General features: G+C 46.1%; 1 protein-coding gene across 1 annotated transcript; it reads left to right on the top strand.

The window, feature by feature from the left end:
- Positions 1–439: 439 nt before the first annotated feature.
- Positions 440–838, top strand: LOC101759859 (non-specific lipid-transfer protein 1-like; the record flags this gene model as incomplete). The annotated part of the gene is made up of 2 exons (XM_014804847.1): positions 440–753; positions 802–838. Coding segments are annotated over 2 exons (351 nt in total), but the record flags the coding sequence as incomplete, so codon positions are not given.
- Between the last annotated feature and the right edge of the window lie 9503 nt (positions 839–10341).

The raw sequence follows: 10341 nt of genomic DNA, 5'->3' as shown, positions 1-10341 counted from the left end.
CGGCGGCAGCAGCAGCAGCTGCAGCGGCAGCGGCAGCCAGCAGCCGCAGCAGCCGCTTTAAGCGCTGCCGAACGAGCTGCATACTTCACAGTGTGCACGGGCCCATACTTACTATGAGTCTACGGCTACGATTACCTCGTAGTAGGCAGCAACAACCGATGAATGGAAATGGAAGTATCCTGGTCCCTGGTCAATGACCAAGTCGTTGAACTGAACGTCTCGCCTAACTCCTGAGTCCTGAATATAAAGCAGGGTCACCTGTGCTGTTCCGCACGCACACCGACCGACCGCTTCTGTGTCATCCTTAGCATCCTTAACATCCTCCGCGAGACCAGAGGGGGATCGTTTGATCGGAGTCGGAGCCATGGCTGCTGCTGCCGCCGCATCGTCTCGCCGCGCGCTCGCGCCGGCGCCGCTGCTCGTCGTGGCGGTGGCTGCGGCGCTGGCGCTGCTGCTGGCGGCGCCGCGCCCCGCGGGCGCCGCGCTGTCGTGCTCCACGGTGTACAACACGCTGATGCCGTGCCTCGGGTACGTGCAGTCGGGCGGGACGGTGCCCCGGGCGTGCTGCTCGGGGATCCAGCGCCTCGTGTCCGGGGCGCGCACCACGCCCGACCGCCGCGCCATCTGCACCTGCCTCAAGAACGTGGCGGCGGGGGCGGCCGGCGGGCCGTACATCAGCCGCGCCGCGGGGCTGCCCGGCAGGTGCGGCGTGCCGCTGCCGTACAAGCTCAGCCCCAACATGAACTGCAACTCGTACGTCAAAACTTGTTCATTATCATGCCCCTTTTTTTTTATATTCAGAGATGGCATGAGTTTTAACACAAGACATGTCCCATAGGTCTGCTAATGGGTTGAAACCCGCCCCAAATCCACCCCAACCCACAATAAATTAACTCATTCACCCACCCCACCCCGCTCCATAATTCTATTGTGTAAACCCAACCCAACCTGCCCCACAAATTGATATAACCTGTGGGTTTTGTACATGAACCTATAAATTTATGCAAACCTTATGTTCACACTTTAAAATTTTGGAAAAATTGATCGAAATTTGTTGAAGATGAATTAGTTTGACAGTCCGCTACTTTGTGCAAAGCAGTGCGGCTGGACTTATATGTGGACCCCGCGTCAAGAGTCGACCCTAAAATTAAAACCTCGCGTTCACACCTTAAAATTTTGGAGAAATTGATCAAAATTTGTTGCAAATGAATTAGTTTGACAGTCCGCTACTTTGTGCAAAGTAGTGCGGCTGAACTTATATGTGGACCCCGCGTCAAGAGTCGGACACTGAAATTAAAACCTCACGTTCACACCTTAAAATTTTGGAGAAATTGACCGAAATTTGTTGCAAATGAATTAGTTTGACAGTCCGCTACTCTGTGCAAAGTAGTACGGCTGGACTTATATGTGGGCCCCGCGTCAAGAGCCGAAACGTGAAAGTTAAACCTATGAGTTAAATCCATACAAATTCAAACAAAAAATCACTTTCAACCCACCCCAACCCGCATTTCTGATATACCCAACCCGCCCCAACCCATTAGATACTAAAACCCATTTTAACCCATTCAAACACACCCCATGTCACAACCCGCCCCATAAAACCTATTTTAACCCGCCCCACTAGCAGGCCTAATGTCCCAAATTTTGTACAGGATAAACTGAGGTGCCTCTGCTGTAAAACGTGGAGTCATCGCGAGATGGAGGCCGTTGGCTGCTGCTTCTACTATACTACTATAGGCAGGCTCAATAAAGTTGTGAGATTTAAGATCGGTGAATCTCGTACTATACTGTATGTCCCGTAATATGCTTGTAGCATATGTATGTGTGTGGAAATGGTCCGAATAAATGGGGTATACATATTTTGTGCGTTATTTATGCATATATTCTTCGATAAAATAATCGATGCTTGCACGCCCTCATCTTTGCCCTCTCTCATCCTTATGCCCCCATCTCAACATCACCCAGCTGGTGTTTGGACTCCTGTAGGTAGTTGTGTCCTCGTGTTGTCTCCGCATCTGCCACTACAATGGCCTTTCCTCTGTGCCAAGTAGTTGGTGAAACTCACCCTTGAAACGCTTCGATCTTAGAGCAGATCCAAATAAAAAAAAAATCATGTTCTGGATCGGTATCAGTCACCTCAGAGGAATTGGCGCCCTACATTTTACATTTTACTATTACTGCCCTACATTGCAATTGACGCACACAAATTAACACATTCCAAACCGATTATTATGAAATTATCTTGATTTCGTTTGGACATTGATAGCTTGATTGTTTTTAAATAACACAGTAGATGGAATGAAAGCTGGTAAAGGAGTCCACACCAATGAAAAAATGACCACAAAAATAATGCTAATATAATAAATGGGATGCAGCTCAGTGTATTTTCTGTTCTCTTTGTGCTTACAACTAATGAAATTATATGTGACAGTTTCCTTAAAAATTGCTATGGGACAAAGGGTGCGGTTGTTATAAATCAGAGTTGCTAACCTTGAGGTAGCAAAATCGGGCATTTCATGATCGATACATAGACACGTCTAGATAAGATCTCGGGTAGTATAGATAACTTCCCAAGTTACTGACGACTTCTTTTTGCGAAGATCGTCGATAGATAGACTCGTCCGAGGAGCTGACTAGCTCATTTTTGTGTTAGACCAGGCTTGCTTTTGCAAATTGCTGTTTGTCCAACGAGTTGAATAACCCGAAAGATATGTTTGCAGACTTTATAAGCCACATGTGGACAATTTTGTGTCCAACGAGTTGAATAACTCGAAAAAATGTATGTGCGGCTTGTGCCGCGAGTTGGGTAAGAGTTCCTGTGGGAGCTGAATAGCTCGGCGAGCTTGCTTTTGCAAGTCGCAATCAGGCAGAGACTAGTCATTTTACGATAAAATTTTACGATAAAAAATAACTCTACTTTATTGACTTATAATTGTACAAGTGAGGCCGATGGCCAATTTACATGAGTATGTGAACTATGGGTAGAATCGACATAAGTGTTCAATGTTCCACGAGTTATCGACTTCTTCACTAGTGAGAGTTTGGAGCCTATATGACCCAGGTCCTGTGAACTTGGAGATGATGAAAGGTCCCTCCCATAGTGAATTTAGCTTGTGCAACCCCTTGGTGTCTTGAATACGCTTGAGGACCATGTCACTTGTGTTGAACGAATGTTCTTTGACGTTGCGATCAAGATAGTGGCGAATTCCTTCAAGGTATCTTGCTGACTGGACGAGTACTGCACAACGAGCTTCTTCAAGGCTGTCTAAGTCTAGACACCTTATTTTTCTGCCGCACCCTCCTTGTATTGCTCGACTACTAGAGATTTCCACATGATGTCGGCGGGGTGGACGGCTTCTGATCCGTAGACTAGAAAGTAGGGTGAGTACCCTGTAGGCTTGCACGGCTGTGTGCGAAGCCTCTAGAGGACATTTGGTAGCTCCTTGAGCCACTTGCCCTCTTTGGTGTTGCCAATGTTGTGTAGTCTTTTCTTCAGAGCTTCCAGTAACATCCCATTGGTGTGCTCAACCTGGTCGTTGGCCCGCGGATGAGCGACAGAGATATACCGGATGTTGATCCTGCTGCTCTCACTGTACTCCTAGAACTCATGGTTATCGAAATTTGAGCCTAGGTCTGTGATGATATGATTGGGGAAGCTGTAGCGATGTACAATCTCATCGAGAAAGTCGAGTACTCTGTCTGGTTTCGGGCAAGTCACTGGCTTCACCTCGATCCACTTGGTGAACTTGTCGATCGCCTTGAGTACTCGGTTGAAGCCCCCGGGCGCCATAGGTAGAGGGCCAACCATGTCTAGCCCCCAGCATGTGAAAGGCCATGAGGGTGGTATAGTAATTAACTTGTAGGCAGGGACGTGTTGTTGCTTGGTGAAGAATTGACATCCTTGGCATCGACGGACGAGTTCTTCGGTGTCAGCTAGAGCTGTAAGCCAATAGAATCCTGCTCTGAAAGCTTTGCCCATGATCATTCTTGAAGATGCGTGGTTGCCGTAGATGCCCTCGTGGATCTCTTCCAGTATGTCCTTGCCATCTTGTCGTGACAGATAGATTTAGACAAATGGAAGATCAAGATTAAGAAAGACTAGAAGCTGATTTAGAACAGAACTAAAACCCAACCAAGCACTTTTATTACTAAGACCGGTATTGTGTGGCAATTACCCCACATACCGCACTCATTACAAAGATCCAACTCAAATATTTAGCACAAAACCAAGCATCTAAGCACACTTTAAACTAAACACACTCGAGCGATGACTAACGATTACAAAAATTTAAACTTAACACTCCTATCTCCTAAAGATCTTCTGCGGCGGCGCCGGGCGAGTCGTAGCGGGGACGCTTGGGTGACGGCGACGAAGCGGGATAGTCGGCATCCTCTTGCGGCGGCGGCACCCCTGTCGCAGAAGCCACTAGTACATCTCTCTCCCACCTAACTTCATGCAGCTCCTGTCGAGTATCAAAGAGGGTGTTGTTGGCTTCATTCAAGGCGGTGAGAGTTACAGACAGGTACTTGCAGAGATAGTCCGTGGCCATGTCGACTCCATCATGAGTAGCTATGAAAGTCCTTGCTTCACCACTAGCCCTGGACGGAAGGTACCGGCGATATGTGTACTGCAGTCGTGGACGTTCCTCGTGAGAGAGGACCTCAAGCGCTCTCCTAGTTGCCTTGGCTATGCCGGCCTGCATGGTCCTCCTCATCGCCACATCATGTTGAACAGCCACCACATCCCATCCTCTTTCATGCTCCTCATGAAGGATAACCTTCACCTCCCAGAACGTGGGATAGCGAGGGTGTATGTACCGTGCACACTTGTAGACATGCCTCATGGTATATCCCAGATGGTGACAAGTCCACCTCAACATGTCAGCCATGTGCACTCCTTGTCCATAGTCTTCCTTCACCCACCTGATCCATCTCTCGGGCTCAGGAGCTTGTGCGGCTGCTTCTGGCTCCGATGCTGGGTGCTCTTCTGGTTCGGGCTCCTCGTCCGATATGTCGATGACAGGTACGGGCGCCGGGGCTGGTGTCGGTGCTGGTGTCGGTGCTGTCTCCTACTCCACGGGCACGGCGTCCTCGTCAGTCTCATCCCCGGGTGCTGAAAATAGTAGACCTCCTCTTCCTCCTCTTCTCTAGGCTCCATGGGGTGATACGGTGCGATACCGTGACGCGGGGGACGGGTGCTCTTGCGTGCTGTCAACTGGGTGCGAGCCATCTAACAGAAAGAAAAAGAAGAATTTTAGAATAAAATTTTGAATGAACCAAGATAAAAGTAAAATAAAAGATTAAAATAGCAACAAGGATGAGACAAATCAAGTTTAAGAATATTTAAGTAGATTTAAATTAAGAAAAGGTAGGAATGGCTACTAGATTATTATAATCCTTAAATACGACCATTTTCTAGCTAGGCTAACGTCCTACAGTCAACACGGCTCTGGTACCACTTTTGTCACACCCGATTTTAAGGACAAAATCGAGTGCATTAAATACATGTGCGCTAGGATCAAGTTACACACATGTATGACAATAGTGAATAACAAAGACAGTGCTAAAGTGAATAGAGGGAGTATTAGACATTATTACATGACCGAAAGTCTCAATAAAACACAAAGCCTAAATTATTACGCGGCGGAACTCCAAAGACGACGATGACACCACAGGTAGCTGACTGAAGAACTGTACGCCGAGAACTCCTCAAAGTCGTGCAAGTATTCCTCCAGATTAGCTTGGTCTGAACAGGGGTTTTGCAAGGGTGAGTACACTTATGATTGGTACTCAACAAGTCATGGGGAATAGTGTAGTGTAAGACAAATCAAGGTATGGCTAAGGCTTAATTAGCATCAGCTTTTAATTAAGTTGGTCAAGTTTTATTAGCAATTAACTATGTATAAGTTTATACCACCCGAAATTAAACAAGAACATGAATAAAGTAAACAACATATGCATAAAACTAACAATTTAAGTCCATCTTCCGATAGTATTATCATGTGAGGGTCCAGGCCGCTCTTAACCGTGAGCACGGCTGATCGATCAGTTTTACACTCTGCAGAGGTGGCACATCTTTACCCACAAGTCGCGTAAAAGTTCAAAGAACTTTGGATCCAACCATACGGTGTTTCCAAGGCACCATACCCACACTTCCGAGGTGTGATTGCATAGGGACGCTACGAGGCCTTTACAAAGATTCATTAGTCAGTGGTAACCCGCTAAGGTTTTGGTGTTTGGCGTGCACAACCTATCACAGACCAAAGATGCAACGACTCAGTCCCCCCTCTTGCCTCATCACGAGTAAGATCACCCCAGACTAAGGTTTCTAATTATTCAGCCAAGACCAGAGCCATTTAGTCTTGTGGTAGCACTGTTTTCCTGGGTGGTCGCTCCATGTTCCGATTAAACATACATGATCTTGTATTAATGAAAGGTATAACAGAAGTAAAGCAAGATTAAACATTGAGTTCAGTTAAACCACCATATACCAAGTAAGCACTAAGCATGAGCTACCCAAGATAAAAGTAAACCGGGTTGGTCAAGGCAAAGGTAGTTTCAATCTAGGCGAACCTTAATTGGGACCCATTAATTTAATCTTAACATGTGCATAGCATAAATGTTGAGTACGAGAAAGTAAAGGTGTATGGGACTGAAAAGTAGTTATCAAGGACACGACTTGCCTTCTTGGCCTTGCTCCTGCTGTTCGTACTCCTCGAAGGCTTGATCTTCAAATCCCTCGAACTGTTGAACGTCTACACACGTCACACGAGCACATACAAGCAAACATAGGCAAAAAGTAAGAAACAGTACACCAATCACAATTAAACAGAGAAAACAAGCTTGTAAAATTGATCTACGTTTTAAAACGAACACGTGGACATAAAGAACGCGAAAAACGGAGTTAAGATGCAAAAGATATGATTAAGACAAGATCCAGGGACTTTTCTACGACAAAAACAAAACTTCTAGGGTTAAACTGCGAAAAACCGAGAGCTTATACGTAATTACATGTATAAACCGAAGGTTTAACGTGCAAAAACTCCAAAACGGATGGCGGGTTGATTTTAGAGAAACTCAGGGTTTAAACCGAAAGAAAATAGAACCAAAACACAAATACTTTTGAACTAGATCAGACCGCGGGTTGATTTGCGAAAAAGGCGAGGGCTTAAGTGCAAAAGAGACGCAGTGCGGCACGGTTGACCGGTACGCGATCTAGTTGACTCGCTGCTGGCCGTCGAATTTGGATCTGACGGTCACGGTCGTCGATGACACCGTAGCGGCGGCGGCAGACGCCCCGGGGCTCGGTTTCGCGCGGGGATTGCACGGGAAGAAAGCGGGGGACGCGGCGAACTCATTTGAGCCCTCGGGTGAGCCAAAAGGGCGGCGGAGCTCACCTCACGGCGGCGGCTTGCGGCGGAGAAAGGGCGGCGGCGTTGGAGCTCAGGCGGCTAGGGTTTTGGGGTGCTGGCGCGGGGTGCTCGAGGCCGGGAGGGGCGGCGGCTTATATAGGGGTGACACGATTGGAGATAGGGGCGGCCCCGGATTTAAACGCCCGAGGGAATCGGAGCGGGGGCGAGGTTGTTGCGGAGGCGGCGGAGTCCGGCGCAGTCGGGGGAGGAGTTCCGGCCGGATACGGCCGGAGGACGGGGATGACGGGTGGGTCCCACCCGTCAGACCGGCGGAAGGGAAGCGGGCCGGCGCTACTTCATGGGCCACAGAGGAAAGGAGAGGTGGGCCGAGCGGGGAGGGAGGCTGGGCCGGAGGGAAAAGCGGAGCGGGCCGGAGGAGCGGGTGGCGCTGGGCTGCCGGAGGAGAAAATGGAGCTGGTGACGCTGGGCCGCAAGAAGAAAAGAAAGAAGAGGAAAAGAAGGATGCGGCCCAAGAGAAAGAAAAAGAGAAAGAGAAAAGGAAAGGTTTTGAAAATTGAAATTGAATTTAAAATTCAAATTTGATTCAAACTTAAGCAATCAAAATAAATGCACCAGCATGAATGCACAATAAACTCCTATGGTGAATTAATTTAATTTGGAGAAAATGAAAATTAATATGCCTAAGAATTTAAATGACATCCTAATTTGAGCAAATTTTAATGAATTTGAATTCCTTAAAAATTTTGGTGTTACATCAGCTCTGTCATCAAATGCAATCAACTCACGGCAATCAACCCAGTAATCGTTGGAATATTCCAGAGTTTATTCCTTAGCCGTTACATGAATAAATACTCTCAATTGATGACTCTGATGACCGGCAAAAGGTGTCACGTCGCTTCAGTCGCTCAGCTCGCCACGCCACGCCACGCCACGCCCACGCCCACGGCCTGGCCCGGCGAGGCGAGCGAGTGTGCGCTCGTGTGGCACGCCAATCTCTTTTATTGACTTTGCAATAGGTGTACTCAAAGTCCAATATTTAAGTAAGTAAAGATCCTCTTCGAATCCCTATGCGGGACTAAGCACTTAACTCTCTAGCATTTATTAGTGGGCTTTTAATTCTTTTAATTGAATAAATATTTGGGCCAAGCCCATATATTCCAACAGTTACTACCAAGAATTTCAAGCCACACTAGAAATGCTCTCAGATCCACTATAATCTTTGATATACCAGTATTTGATGGAGACTATTAAGTTGAACTTCCATTTAGAACTAAAGCTATACTTATTCACAATTGTACAATGGACTATGCCTTGAATTGACAGTCTTGTGCAAACAAGTTTGACCAAAGCTCTTCACTGATACTAGGCTGTGAAAGCATCCCCATGGTTTGGAGCTTATAAGTCATACTCCAAGCCTTTCATGAGTTTCTGGAAATCACACACATCTCATACACTATGACCACTAGTCAGACTCATATAGATGCATTCCTCAAAAGATATTCTGTAGGACAACATCTTTGCTTCAAAGAAACAACTACCTTGTTTCAAAGAGGCCACTTGGAACGCATTAAGGTATAAACCAACCTACCATACAGAATTGAAGAGAAATGCATTTTCACTGGAATGAGCCAATTCAAAGGTTCTCTTCTCTCAATTAAACTATAGCTTGTTTCACCATCCTACTTCACGGGATCTCCAATCACATAGAACTGGTTACCACTATAGAGTAACTCATGTGGGTCTCAAGCCCAATTCCATAGATGCATTGTCTATCACATTTCATGAAAGACCTTTGTAAATTGATCTGCTAGATTCTTAGCTATTTGAACATAGTCCAAAGCTATAACACCAGAGTTTCTCAATTTCCTGACAGATTTCAACCGCCTCTTGACATGCCTTGATGACTTCATGTTATCCTTTGAACTGTTCACCTTGACAATCACAGTTTGGTTGTCACAGTTCATTAGAATTGCCGGTATCGGGTTTTCAACTACTGGCAAGTCCATTAGGAGTTCACGAAGCCACTCAGTCTCAACAGTGGCGGTGTCTAATACTATGAGTTCTGCTTCCATTGTTGATCTCGTTAAGATGGTCTGCTTGCAAGACTTTCAGGAAACAACGCCACATCTAAGTGTGAATACATATCCACTTGTGGCTTTTATCTCATCAGCATCAGAGATCCAATTTGAGTCACTATACCCTTCAAGTAATCTTGGGTGACTAGTATAGTGAATCCCGTAGTTCACAGTACCTTTTGGATAGCGCATTACTCTCTCCAGAGCATTCCAATGATCATCTTCCGGGTTTGAAACAAACCGGCTTAGTTTGGTCACAACAAACGAGATGTCGGCCTCGTAGCACTAGCCAAGTACATAAGTGAACCAATAATTTGAGAATATCTCAGCTGATCTCTCATTATCCTTTTATTTTTCCTTAAAATTACACTAGCATCATAAGGTGTTGAAACAGGTTTGCACTCACTATAACCAAAGTGACTTAGAACCTTTTCCATATAATGGGATTGCAAGAGTGTAACCCCACCATCACCTTCTCTTACTAGTTTTATATTAAGGATAACATCAGCCTCTCCCAAATCTTTCATCTCAAAGTTTTGAGACAAAAAGTCCTTGACTTCCTTAATCACATTAAGGCTTGTCCCAAAAATCAATATGTCATCGACATACAAGCACAGTATCACTCCTTCACCCCCAGCAAAGCGATAGTACACATACTTGTCGGCTTCGTTCACAACAAAGCCAGCGGACGTAAGAGTTTTATCAAACTTCTTATGCCACTGCTTAGAAGCTTGCTTGAGGCCATACAAAGATTTTAACAACTTACACATCATTTCTTCTTGACCTTTTGCTACAAATCCTTCTGGCTGATCCATATAGATCTCCTCCTCCAACTCTCTATTTAGGAAAGCTGTCTTAACATCCATTTGATGGACGAGAACACCATAAGAGGT

The sequence above is a fragment of the Setaria italica genome, chromosome III, assembly GCF_000263155.2.
Source record: "Setaria italica strain Yugu1 chromosome III, Setaria_italica_v2.0, whole genome shotgun sequence".
In the NCBI taxonomy this organism is placed as follows: Eukaryota; Viridiplantae; Streptophyta; class Magnoliopsida; order Poales; family Poaceae; genus Setaria; species Setaria italica.
This window is presented reverse-complemented; position numbering and strand designations above follow the sequence as displayed.